At 39.2% G+C, this 14,272-nt stretch overlaps 1 protein-coding gene across 3 annotated transcripts in view; it reads left to right on the top strand.

The window, feature by feature from the left end:
• Window positions 1-660: 660 nt before the first annotated feature.
• The window catches only part of CLVS2 (clavesin 2), a 65,808-nt gene continuing 52,196 nt past the window's right edge, over window positions 661-14,272 (top strand). The window contains exons 1-3 of one of the 3 annotated variants that reach the window (XM_036903919.2): window positions 661-794; window positions 1,596-2,166; window positions 12,904-13,078. In XM_036903919.2, coding sequence (XP_036759814.1) covers window positions 746-794; window positions 1,596-2,166; window positions 12,904-13,078 — 795 coding nt within the window. In that variant the 5' untranslated portion in view covers window positions 661-745. Of the gene's footprint in view, window positions 847-1,237; window positions 2,167-12,903; window positions 13,079-14,272 lie in introns of all 3 variants that reach the window. The other 2 variants (XM_057489300.1, XM_057489299.1) reach the window with 2 other exon arrangements.

Genomic DNA, 14,272 nt, shown 5'->3' with positions numbered 1-14,272 from the left:
CCGGGGTCTTGCACACAAAGGGTGAGAGAGGGGCGTGGGGAGGCTGCCCGGAGTCGCTGCCCCGCCCGGCCCGGCGAAGCCCGGCAGAGCAGCCGGCGGGGGAGCGGCGACAGCGAGCAGCTTAAACTTGGGGCTCGGGATATTTGAACGCCTGGGCAATTGCCGTCCTAGCTAAACGAGTCAGGGAGAGGAGCGGAGTGCGTGCGCGAGCTGAGGGAGTGCTTACGTCGCAGCGAGATCTGTGCTGGGGTAAGTGGAGAGGAGTTGGGCTGAGTCGAGCCCTCTGAGCAGCGGCAGCCGGAGTCGGAGCCGCAGCCGCAGCCGCAGCCGCCGCAGCCCGGGGGGCGCCCGACTTCCGCCGCCCCGGCGCGCCCGGAGAGGCCCAAGCCCCGCAGCAGTCGCCCCGCTGCGCCCACGGCCCGGGGGCTCCGGGCGCACAAAGGCGGCGGCCGCCCGCGTGGCCTTCTCCACACAGGCGTTCGAATCCCGTTCCCTCCTTCTCTCCCCAAGGCGAGAAAGGCAGGGCCGGGGGAGGACCTGGGACAGCGGTGGCGCTTGCGCTGCATCCCCATCACTCCCGCTGGAAGAGGCAGCGGGCTGCTGGCGGACGATGTGGCCACGGCTGCTCCCCGGAGCATCTTCCGCCCGGGTCGCCGCTGCCGCCCCCCTGCTCCGCCCGCTCTATCTCACCGGGAGGAGTTGATGCCGCCGTAGCCGCTGCCGCCGCCGAAGCCGGGGCTGATGGATGCCAGGGAGTGCCGCATTGCTTAGCGTCCCCGCCTCCGGGTGTGCTGGTAGGAGCCGGCTGCTCTTTCTTCTCTCTTGCTCTGGGGTTTTAAAGAACAGGTAGACACATTTTAATTTGATTCTCCACTCTTCTCCAACCTCAGCCCCCACCCAGCGTTTGAAATGTAGTCTCCTGGAGAGACTTCCCCCTCCCCCGCTGCGAGTCGGTAGAAATAAAGGGTAGGGGAAGACAGAAGTTGGGGGTGGGGGTGGGGGAGCCCACACTGGTGCCAACGCCACCAAAAACCCTTCTGGTGCCTTATGAGATCACGGTTTACCTGGGTGGGGAAGGGGAAAGGTACGCTCTCTGCAGTCTCCAACTAATTGGATCATAATAATTTTAAATAAAAGCCCACAAAGTCTTTTAAAAATAGCATCTTTGAATAAGCAGAAGGAGAAATCAGCTCCTTTCCCCTTTCTTTCTTTTTCTCTCTTTTCCTCTCTGGCAAAGACGCTCTCTCCCCGCCCTGGAGCTCAGCGCTGAAGAGCCACCTTATTATTAATCAGAATTCCCACCGTTATCCCTGGCAGGCGCATCCTTCAGTAGAGACCGCAGAAGCATCGCAGAGCTGGGGCTGAGATGCGCGTGGGGGTTGTTTTTGTTACATCTTGGAAGAGGAGAGGACAGTACCAAGAGTAGCACCAGCCGCGCTGGCTGCTATTAGGGGTGTTTTGTTCAGAGAGAGAAAGGACAGGAAGAGGGGTGGCGGGCCACCAGAGGTCCACATCTCTTTAAACGAAAGGGAAGAGGGAATCAAAGTGGGGTGTTGTTTTTAGGGGGTGGGGAAATAAGTTTATATCCTCCACAGAAAAGCTGCGGGAAAGGAGGAGCAACAGGGGACTGACTGAACACCAGAGACAATTTCCTGTGAAGAAGAGGAAGCAGGCAGCATCTAGGTGTGGAGGCCGGAGTGTGGTGGTGGTGGCAAGGGCCAGGTGTGTTGTGGGACAGTCAGCAAGGGGACGGGAAGGCTCAGGAACCAGCAGAACAATGACTCATTTACAAGCTGGTCTCTCTCCTGAGACCCTAGAGAAAGCTCGCCTGGAGCTCAACGAGAACCCAGATACACTGCATCAGGACATCCAGGAGGTGAGGGATATGGTCATCACTAGGCCGGACATTGGCTTCCTGCGCACGGATGATGCCTTCATTTTACGCTTCTTGCGGGCCAGGAAGTTTCACCACTTTGAGGCCTTCCGCCTTCTGGCCCAATACTTTGAGTACAGGCAGCAGAACCTGGATATGTTCAAAAGCTTCAAGGCCACTGACCCAGGCATCAAGCAGGCGCTGAAGGATGGCTTCCCTGGGGGCCTGGCCAATCTGGACCATTACGGCAGGAAGATTCTAGTACTTTTTGCTGCCAACTGGGATCAGAGCAGGTAAATCCTAAATCCAAATATGTATTAGGTATTATTTTACTCTCCCATTTTCTAGAATTTACCTTCAGCAGTCTCATAGTTTTATAGCTTTGATATTTTTGTTTATTGCAGAAAAGAGAAACTGGAACTAAAAAAAAATGAGTTTTTGGTGGGAACCATGGGAATGGGAGGAAGGCTTTTATTTTTACCTTTGACACTCTTACTTCACTAGCAGCCAGTTTCTACTGTCTCTTTCAGTGAGTGCTTCCTGAACCATATTATTGTGCTATCATTTAAATAATTCAACTGCTACATAAAGCTGCTGTATTTTCACCTCCTGAATAAGTTTACTGTCCTGTGGAGAAATGACTATGAGAATGCAGACAACTCTTCCTCTTTCCTCCTAAAGAAATTCTTAAACTAGATTCTCCTTCGTTTTCATCATCACCATCAGCAGCAGCATCTCTTTCCTTAGTACTGGGTTTCTGTTTTTTAAGAATAGCCTGGTGTTCAACCAAGATCAAGTAGTTTCATTGCTTGGGAACTTCTCTGCTTGGTGATGTGTAGATGAAGGAGTAATATGATGTGTGTCACTTCAGTGAGAGGGAAGAGTTGTACCCTCTGTCGCTGAGCATGCCTACCAACCCTGAAAATAAAGGCTGACTGGAGTGCTGGTTCTGCACCTGTCACTAATCTAAAGAACGTGTTTCCTGTCTGATGTGATTTTTCATCTCTTGGAAGGAAGTGGAAAATGTTCAGATAAGACAGTTGGTAGGCCTTTTGAGCTCTCTTGCTTTTTAACAAAGGGGATGTAATAGTCATTCATCTACATTATGATAGAAAAATGGAGTGACTTCTATTTCTTCAATCAGAATTATTTTAATTTAGGCTAAGAAATTAAAAGCTCTTGTGTAAGGAAGTCTCAAATAAGTTCAAAGTTAAATGTATTTCATGGAACTTAAAAATGTTACCAAAACTATGAATCATTAGAAGCTAGTTGTTAAAGCATACCTGGAACAACTGTAAAAGACTTAACAGCTACTGACAAATCTTTTAGCTTTGAGGGATCTCTAGATAGGCATCTCAGAGTCTTGGGGTCTTAAAATGTAAATTAATACTTCTACCCTTTAATTGGTCAACTTTTCCCTATAATTCTAACTTGCAAACTATTCTGATTATTTTTTAGGTAAGTATAAAGAAAACTGCTACCTGCAGAATCATAAAGCTAAGAAACTCGTAGGGAGAGTTAGCCATTAAGTGGGAATGGAGTTCCATGACTTACTTTGATTGCTTATAGAGATCTTACATTTCTTTTATCAGGTAGGAAAGTTTAAAGAACTGTGAAATGTCATCCTTTAACTACAGTTTCTCTTTAAAAAGGTTTGTTTTTTTCATCTGAGAAGTACACTGAGGGGTCATGCAAATTAATTATTGTATATTCCGAAATTTAAAAAAAAATTATTCAAGAAAGAACCTAAATGATATTCCATATGTCAGTTAGATTGGAACTTTGTTTATTGAGCTACAGTGAAATGGAAACTGTGGAAATTTTATTTTTAAATATGTCTCAGAGTCTGTTGAAGATATCATTAGGGAAGGGAGGCAGACTGCATTCAGAGAGACATGCATATACATTCGACCTATTTTCATTTACTTCTCTAAGTGAACTAATAGTCACACTGATTTATAAACCTAATTAAGATGAAAGAGTTGTCATGTATATGGGAAGTTGATTATTCTGAATTTACAAAAGGACCTATGTTTTAGTTGTCTATCTCACTCTTTCATATAGAGGATAGGTTATTGTTAATCAAAAACCTATCTCTCTGGAAATCTACAATAGGATGGGATTTATTTATTAATTGGTATATAGAACTGTTTTTGGTAAATCTACAACAAAACATTAAATTTTGTACATGTGAAATTAAAAATGAGAGGCTAAGTCTGTAAAAATACTCTATTATAGACTAATAATTGTAAATTCTATTTCTATAGTTAGAAGTGAAAAAGATGTAATCAAGAAGTTTTAGTACATCAAGGTTGAAATGTATACAAGTTATTTAGAGTTCATCCAAAATTCAGTGGAGTTTCCTCCTGTATTTAAAAAAAGTAATTCCCTCCTGTTCCCTGCCTGCCTTCCATCCCTATATATATCAGGTCTATTCTCTTGGCATCCTCTGTAAACCTTTATCATTGAGATATAGGTGTAAAAACTGCTCTGAAACCTGTAGGACAGTAGTTTTTGACAGTATCTTTCTGACACTACCATGATTTCACCAACCCTTCTCCTGCTTTTGGCTTGACTCCCCTTACTTCCTAAAATCTTACCTGACTTGACACCTGAAGAAGTCTCTGCCACCTTCCTTATATGTTTACCTTACTATTGCTCTGTTACATGGATATACCATGTGCCACATTGTCTTTTTCCTCATCCCTCCCTTTCTGTGAGTCTGATGTTCTCACCTCCCTGCTCTGGTCCTATCGGTCCAAACAACTGGGGCTCTTGAGGGGTCTGCACATCTAAACATAGCTCAAAACACCTTCCTTGTGTTGTCCAGTGAATTACCTGGCTTTCAACAACTTCTTAAAAGTAGCATTGTTTTAAATAAATAAAATAGCATTGTTTTACAGAAACAATAAGTGGGAATGTTCAGGATTTTATAGAGAAATTCCAGACATTTTCCTATAAAAAGAAAATGACTCCCTTCAGTTGGAAAACAGGTTACTTCCAATTTCCCAAAAGGAAAACCAAGCTTTTCAAATGAATTTTAAAGAACTTTGTAAAGATCTCTGAAATAATTAATGTGCTCAACAAAATACATTGAACCTTATGTTATTATAATAGCACCTGAACTAGAGTTAATGCTCAATAAGTATTTGTTGAGTTGATTTGAGTTACTTGTTTAAAAAAATTATAAATAGGGTGTTATCTGATAAATACTTTCTCCTCTATTAAATTTGTAGGAGACTTTTCTATGCTTCTCAGGAGATTGGAAATAGCAAATGTGTGTGAGATAGTGACTATAAATAAAATAGTGTCTCTTTCTACTGTAATGTAGTGCAGGTCACTTTCAGGTTATTGCAAAGCATTGGACCATTTCCAAAGCTTTTACAAGAGATGTGAAATCTTCAGGAAGATGAAAATAAAATAATATTTACAGTGTATCCACCTTCTAATAAATCTAAAAAAACTGAAGTACTGAAATGTCAGGATGATTTTCAGTGTGGTCTGTTTTCTTTTTAAAAGTAATAGAACAGGCTCAGATGATTTATTACATTTATTGAGCAAGCTACACCATGGAAAAGAGTCATACAATTTTATCTCTTTTCTTTCAGATTGTCTAACATAATTTCTGAAAATAAGAGTAAGTTGTGCAAAATTTAAAACAACTGGATTGCTACAGCACATCCCTGAGATGCAGTAACCTTCCCTGCATTATATGCTGTAATTCTTTTCTGTGTGATAATGGCCTGCTTAGGACTCAGTAAATACCTTCACACTGTCCACCTGATTTTAACAACAGAATGTGAGGATAATGTACCATGAAGCTAGAAGAGATAACACTACCCTAAGACAAGGAAGTTTGGGACGAAAGTAGATCTAGATTGTGGTTTAGACTCTAGGGCATAAGAGCAGGTGTCTGAGAAATTAAAATCTACTGGCACATAATTCTTGGAATATTCATGAATAAATCTGAAACAGAATGATGACATGCATTCTAATAGTTGGTCTGTAAGTTGTCAGTTAGCCTGCAAGTGGTATTTTATGTCATTTGACATAACACTCTATGCGTTTGTATAGCGAATAACTATTAATCTGGAATCTGGTTAGTAACCATTAGAAAACAATTGAGTACAACTAAGCTAAACTTATTCATAATGCAGTGGCAATTCAGAAAACACTGAGTATCTTGTACTATGTTTGGTTTGTTATAATGGACATTGATTATCATTTACAGGATTGAAGCTCTGGAAGGGGTGGAAGACTGGTCAGACATTGCAGTGATCTTCTAATTTATCCTGAAATTTGCCTAGAAAAAAGTACTGTTGTCAGTTTATTTGTTCCTATTGTGTTGCTTTTTTTATAGAAAGGAAAATACTATACAAATGGTCAGCTATTTGCAGCTTCAGATTGAATTATGATTATGCTCTCATTTATTAAAATAGTGTGGCCCAGCACCAAATTGAAAGAAGGTTATGATGGTGAGAGATTAAATTTTTAAAAACAGCCATAGTCTAAACAGATTTGCTTTGATCCCAGCCACGAAGTTTTTTTCTTCTCTAGAAATATATTAAAATAAAATAAAACAAAACAAAATAAAAATGACTGGGAATAGTCACAGGCAATAAATTAGATAATTAGGGAGAAAAACTCATGCTCAGTAATCTTAAAAGGAAAAAAAAAAGATGCTTAATGTTTTGGCCTGATTTTTCAAGACTTCTTGTCTCAGTTTATTAAAGCATTTAAACATTTCTTGACTTTTTGCTTCACAGTGTTTTATATGGTTGCAGGCTCAGAGTTTCATACCTTTGAAATTCTAGAGGCATTGTTGTGCTGTGTTATGGGTGGATTTTGAGGTTAAGTCAAAACTAAAAATGACCGGTGTGGATTCCATGGGACTTCCATCCCAGCAAGACTTCTTTCTGTAGTGCTTTATTGTAGGGAGGCTCTTTTAACATGAGCCAAGAGTTAGTAAATTAATAAATTATCCTTAGAAAATTAACACATTTCTTCTGCATTGGGGTTAAGACTGAGTGAGCTCTTTTACATCACTTCCAGGATTCTGGAAACAGCAGCTTATTCCAAACTATGCCATTGGCTTATACCATGGAAAATAGGAGAGAAAAAAAGTTGTCCTGAGAAATGTTAGCTGAATATTAGAACAAATCACTAAAAAAATAGGACAGTCTCTAAAAACCAGGGCAATTTTGCAGTATTTAGTGAAATAATTCTGAAATCACAATGAAGAACAAGAGTGCCAACATTTAGTAGTATGTTGATTGCATCTGGCCAGAATCAGACTTTCGTATTTCAAATATGCAACTTTGAACAAAGTTGAAGAGAAGCAAAGGGTTTGGGGTTACTGCAATGCACTGAAAGAATGTCTCAAAAGAAATATTTAAAGATATTTTAAAATATGAGCCAACAGTTAGTAAATTGATAAATTATCCTTAGTAAATTAACACATTTCTTCTATTTTGGGAAAAAGACTGAGCTCTTTGTTTTACATCACTGAGGGCAGGTACATATAGTTCAATAACATAATAAGTGGCATGACATGAGGGAAAGGGTGTGCTTGTACATTGGGTCCTTATAACCTAAATTAACAATCTGAGCTAACAGCACTCAATTTTTTAATCTTTTTTTTTTTTTAAAGAGCACTTTAGTTAGGCATTTGCTACATACATAGAAACTCAGTAGATGCAGGGCGAATAAAGACCTGTAACACATTCTTTGTATCACCAGGGGACATACAACCTCCCTGGGAACTAAAAAACAGGCAAAGCTAAATAACTAGCAGAGGTTGTAAGAGCTTAGTAAGGGTGCTGATTGCCAGAGGGGCAGCTGTGGGCTCCTCAGTGTAGGGTAGAGAGAACATCACTTGGCCAACTGAATTCAACCTCTGATTGTTCTATTCTAATGAATTAATCACTTCATTCATTCATTTAAAACACTTTTATAGCATGTATGATGTGCCAGGCACTCTTCTAAGCACTTTACAAGTATTAATTTATTAAATCTTTGTCATAATTATACAGCCAGGTCCTGTTAATATCCACTTTTAGGCATGAGGAAAATAAAGCACAGAGTGGTTAAGTATTTCACTTACCCACACAAGCACAACTAGTAATGAATTGGTCAGACTTTCTTGTCTGTGCACAGTTGCCAACATAAATCTAGGGAAAAGCAATTATACATAATTATATCAATAATCAAGCTTTGATAACTAAAAATATCTTACCTATGGTTTAGAACATCTTGACCAAACATTAGAATATAGACAATTAGGAACAGAAAGTCAAGTTGAGAGAATAAATCTGAAGGCAATACTGTACTAAGCAGATACTTGCTTAGAGTATTCTGTCCTGAAAAGAAAAGTTGACTTTTTGATGTGTTTGTGTTTTTTTCCAGCACATCTGTTTTATTTTGTGTTGTTTATTTTATTGGCAGTAGGTGCATTTTTTGTTTGTTTTTTCTTCAAAGAAAAACACTTTCCTCCAGATGTTTCATTTCCAGTGATTCTCTTTTTCTTTCACCTACACCCCCACAGCAGCAAATTTAAAGCAAGGCTCGGATACCTAATCTGTGCTCAGTGATACAAGCCAGACAGATGACCACTTCAGAGTTCCTATGTCCTCCAGGCTTTGAAGATTTCACCTCTTTCCATCCCTACTCTTATAAATGCCTTATTACTTTTCTTCCTCCAAATCCCCTGCTGGGGCCAGGCTGGAGTGTATGCCTGCCTACCTAGCATTGCACCGTATTCGTGCTGATTTATTGGTTTGTCTTCTGACTACATTACACCACTGAGACATGAAACAAGCAGAATAGCTACTCAGCAAACTCTGTTCTAGGTCTGAGCCATCATAGGAAGTGGAGAAAAATGTGAGGTCAGAAAGACCTGGTTTCTCAGCTAGGTTTCCTGCTTTACAATTACAGTGATTCTGGGCAAACTGTTTCAATTCTCTGAGACCCTGTATCTTCATCCCTAAACCTTATCTGTGTCCTCATCTCCAAAATAATAGGTATAAAGCCAACACAGAAAATGTGGGCTTGTTTTGAGATTGAGATAAGCATTTGGAATTGCTTTGGAAATCTGGAATCATCACACAGACAGAGTTATTATTATTACTACCACTCAGTAAAATGAAACACTAGGTGGTTTCAGCAACTTTAGCTTTAATGATACTCTGAGGCACTAATAAAAGTAATTCTCCACCTTTGTATCTCCTCCTAGCACCTTCCTAAAAGGAAGTGCTTGAGTCGTTAGAAACATGCCTTAGAAAACATGGGCAGGGACAGCCTTAATGAAGAATTTAATAATTGCTGAGTGATTTAGTGACAAAGGACAATCGCTTGCTATTGGGCCGCTCAGTGTGATGCCAAGATGCCAGTGCTTCCCTGTCAGGCTGCAAGAGGGGTTTGAAGACTAAGAAGGAAACAACCTGTCTGTGATTTAAGCTTTCTGCTGATTGTAGGTTGTGGTGCAGGATGAAGTGCTGTGAACCTCAGGAGAGAAGCACAGGCCAGGTGGCCTCCAAAAGCCTTACATGGTCAGAGGCAGGAGAAGCAGCTCCATCACTCTTGATTGTAAAGGTAGTAAGATACAGGTGTCAAACTCTTCTCCATATAGTTTTCACATTATAGTAGCAGCTTTAATTTCTTTCAAGAGCAATGGTTTCTACAGTCTGGTGTCCCACTTGTAAAATTCCTTACTGGTGTTATTATTTCTTCTCACTACTACATGCTATTCATCGTGCTCTCCAAACTGATTTCAGATTCAGTCTTTACTTAATGCTATTTTGGAAAGCAAATCAGGAGTCAGGAGCTGCATTAATGTGCTAATTTGTTATTTATGGCCTTCTTCCAACCTACAAGGGAAGACTAGCAATGGTGGGGCTCCTACAATTGTGGAATACATGAATATGTGGAATACTTACTGGAGCGACCTTAATTTGTAAGGAATCACAGTTAAAAATAATTTCAAAGAGAAAAGTGAAGGTAGACTTCCTGAAAATATAAAATTCATAAAGTCCTTCATTTCTTTGGAAGATATTTTAGAGAGTTTGGCAAGATCTCATCTAATAATGTCCTACTTCAGAAGAGCCTGCTGAACTGTTAATGGTGCTAATGTGACATGTTTGGCAACAGATGACTGGAATGGCAAGGGTGGTTTTGACCTGCCCTCTGAATGCAGTTAGCTAGGATGTTTTAATTCTTCTCTTCTGAAGTTTACAGATTAACATGATTTATATAAAGGTCATTTAATTCTCTTTTAAGAGCAAGATATTAAATTGAAAAACTTGATTAGATTACTCTTGAAAACTTTTTCAAAACTGCTTTTCTTCATTGCTGATCCCAGGATTTATCTTATTTTAATTCCTTTGGAATAATGATTTGTATGTGATTTGGATGCAGTTTTGGAAAACCACACTTAGAGTGTGTGACTTAAAAACAAATTGCCTCTTGGTTTCAGTTCTTACTGGTGCTGAGCTTTATTCATACTACATACAATGCATCATCCTTCCAAAGCTTATTTCAGATTCCAATTTTACTTGTTATTTTGTTATCAGTGCTATTTGGTGTTTGTATAGGTAACAGAAGAGTGATCCTATGGGGGGAACGTTCTAAGCTGGACTTTTCTAATTTTTAATTTTCTCTACCATAATATTGTTATGAATTTCAGAGGTAAAAATGAATATTTTTTAGAAGTGGGGAATCTAAATTATAACCAGAAATATAGCCTTCCTACTCCAACTCTCTAGTCTGTGCAGGTTTATAGGCTTTTGGTCATTACACTGTGTTAGGCTGTTACATTTGAGAAGGAGATAGGCCAGCCGTGATGTGACAGGTAAGGTATTCAGCCATATGTATTTCACAGATTTAAAGACAAATAAATGATACAGCTTTACAAAAATGTTTTATTATCATTTATGCAGGAAGTATTTGAGGATACTCTGTCCTTAGGCCTAAAAATAGCCTGTATACTTTCCAAAGATTTAAAAATAATCTCTTGATTCTTGCCTTTACAATAGGAATAAGCTATCCAAAGATCATCACTAATTTTTAAGTAAAATATATGAACAAATAGTCTTCAGTTCCTGTTATACCCTACCTAGTACCCTATGGCTGTGATTACTGTTGCAATAAGAAGTATGCTTTGCATGTATTCCAACCAGCATTTACTGAAAGCCTGCTGTATATCTAGCATTGTGGAAATGCTTTCACCTGGATCAGGTGAGAAGTCTTTGCCCCAACTCTGCCACTGCCAGTGAGATACAGTGAGATAATCACTGGTACTTCCATTTTTTTCTCCTAAGAGAACTGAGTCTCAGAATTATAAATCAATGACGTGCCTAGGGCCACACAGCTAATGAGGGACAGGGAAGAGATTCCAACTTGAAGGCTTCTGATACATGCCCTTTGCTTGATGACTTCTGGGGTTCTAAAGAGATTCCAAATTACTGATTTTATGAATGAGGAAATAAGGGTCAGAGAATGAGAAATTGCCTGAAATTTCACTGTTAATTTTTCCTTCCTTTCTGAACTACTCTGCCCTCTCCATTCACCTCCAAATGTTGTTAGAAGTAAAAAGTAAAAAGATAACCACTCCCTCATCTGTACTCACTGTCTCATACCGCCTTCCTGGTGAGTCCATCACTCCCACTAAATGACAGGGATTTCCAATCCTAACCCACCACGCTCCCCTCCCGCCTCTTCCTTGAGGTCAAGGTTCTTTCTCTAGTTTTTCCTGGACATTTCCTCCTGAATGTCTGAGGAGAAAAAGAACTTGAAAAGCAGGTTACTCAAACACTGAAATTTTACATCGTCCATAAACTCGCTGATTCCTCTTAAAATGCTGGGATTCCCTTTTTAGAATAATTATCTGATTTTCCTCCCAGCTCCGACTGCATCATCTCCTTCACTTCCTTGAATTTAGGATGTGTATGCTTTTAATTCTGGAATTTTCAACCTTGAGCTATTCTGAGTTTAGGATCTACTTTTTCACATGTCTACTTGACGTATCTTTCTGGGTGTACTATGTGTTTCTCAAATACAGTGGGTTCAATTTCATACTCTACATTTCCGTCCATCCTCCGCTGTACCCTCTTTTTGCGTGATGGATTCTGATTAAAGAATTTACCTTTGACTCAGGCTCTGAAGCTAGGATCTGTGTGTCCCCTTTTACTCTTCCCTCAAGCTCAGTCCCCATACCTAATTAAGTGTCAAACTTTAACAAGTTCACCTCTAAAATACTTCTCAAATATGGCTCCTTTTCTTTGTTCTTTCCTCCATTGCCTTCACCAAGGCAGTGCCTTAAGTTGCAACTTGTGTCTTTGCTCTCTAGTTACGTTTTACAGGAACTCAAAGAGCATTCATTGGGTTTCTGCAGTGTGCCAAGAATTGTGCTAAGGTGCATAGCAGAAAAAACTAAAGCTTGAACCCCTAAATACGGATGGCCAGCATTATAATAGACAGGTAAATTTTCCCTTTTGTTTTCATTAATCTCCTTTTCTGTCTGTCCCACCTTTCCTTCTTTGTGACATAAACTCAATACAAGTAATTAAAATTTGTTGACACTCCTAGCCATAGCTGTTCACATAGTGTACTTTTTTATTGATGAAACTCCTTCAAATCCCATTCTCAGATTTTCCAAGTGTGAAGATACAAAATGTCATTATTACCAAGAGCATTCTTGAGCTGTTTAAAGGTCCCATGCCTAGTTTTTAGGGTAGTGGAAATGAGATTTTAGAAGATCAGAAGAAGGCCTGGAGTTAAAGGATATGGTTGTAAAATATAAACCAAACTTTAGTATTTTCAGAAGCATTGTAGTTTGTTTTGGTAGAATATGTTAAATTTAATATGTCCCTTGAATGCACTAAATTAATTTCCTCTTATAGAAGATTTTTAAATACAGTGATCTACTTTAAAATTCCTGGGATATTTTAAAGGGAATTTTTTATGTGCTAGAAACTTTCTATAGTTTGTTCAAAAGTGGTTGTCAGATTTAATGCAGTATTTTCTATTGCTGATAGGTACACACTGGTGGATATTTTGCGTGCCATCTTACTTTCTTTAGAAGCCATGATTGAAGATCCTGAGCTTCAGGTAAATGGATTTGTTTTGATCATAGACTGGAGTAACTTCACCTTCAAGCAAGCCTCTAAACTTACGCCAAGCATGCTGCGATTGGCTATTGAAGGCCTTCAGGTAAAGATTTACAAGTTACCCAGTTTTTCAGTCTCCCATGCTTGACTTCTCTTATCTAACAGTGACAATATATCTTTCTTAAAGAATAGTAAAAACAAAATGTTTAGATAGTTTTCAAGCACAAACATTGAAATGCTAACTGGACAAAGGATTATAGAAGAAAAGCTGAAATATGTGGGCCTTTTAATAGATGGAGTCTTGTGATGCTTGGCACAGCCCCTCACCATGTCTAAACAGAAATATGGGTGCTGACCTGAGACTTTTTTCTTGTAATCAAAAGAAGCAAAATCTTTTGGATTTTAATGATTAGCTATTTAGCTGTGACTCTTTTGGTTCTCTTCCCTTTTCTGTATATATATTGGTTAATTAGCTAACTGTTTGCTTCATTAGTCCATCGAACCTGTTGAGTTTGGGATGTGCTCAGCAATATCTTCATGTTGCCCAAAACACTGCTGGGAAGAGAATCAGTCAATATGTTTTAGGTATCTATAATATGGAATCATCATTTTGAATTATTTCTCTATATTTAATTGTGGTTCCGTCATTTTTTTTTTTTTTTGGTAGAAGGACTGTTACACGAAATTTCTATAGGAATGGTACATTTTCTAGTGAGTGATGTTTACTGGTTGGGAATTATAAAGTGGAAGATCATTTATTCTTTAGTGGCATGTCATAAACCTACTGGTGACAATTTCCTTTTAACTTTAAGATGTCCCTCTTTTGCTCTCTCTCTCTCTATTTGATTCACACTACTTTATATAGAAAAGCTTTAGAATAAATTTTAAATTCTTAAAAAGATTTGCAAATTGACTCTTGAATGATGTTACCTGGTACTCATTCTCTGTATGTTCAGTATGCATATTAGAAGTTTGTAAGTCAATAATTTTTACAAATTTTACCACTCAAAATATCACTTAGTTTAAAATAACCAATTGTATCATTGTCATTTGTTAGGCCAGGATGTCAGACACTTTTGAAGTAAAATAGCCAAAATAATCTAATCTTAGGTCCATAGTAATTTCTGACTGTGTCTAAAGACACTTAAATTGATAGTTGATGACCCTCTACAAATGGGCCATTTCTCCAGGTAGCAGGATAGCTTAAGCAAATTAAATTCACAGTTTGGGTTTTGGCTCTGGACTAAGACACACTGATCCCTTTTCTCTGCATAGGTTTCCCCTGGTGCAGATTCCC

This window comes from Manis pentadactyla, chromosome 12, assembly GCF_030020395.1.
Source record: "Manis pentadactyla isolate mManPen7 chromosome 12, mManPen7.hap1, whole genome shotgun sequence".
Lineage (NCBI taxonomy): Eukaryota > Metazoa > Chordata > Mammalia > Pholidota > Manidae > Manis > Manis pentadactyla.
The sequence above is the reverse complement of the archived record's forward strand: the minus strand, read 5'-3'. Positions and strand labels throughout refer to the sequence as shown.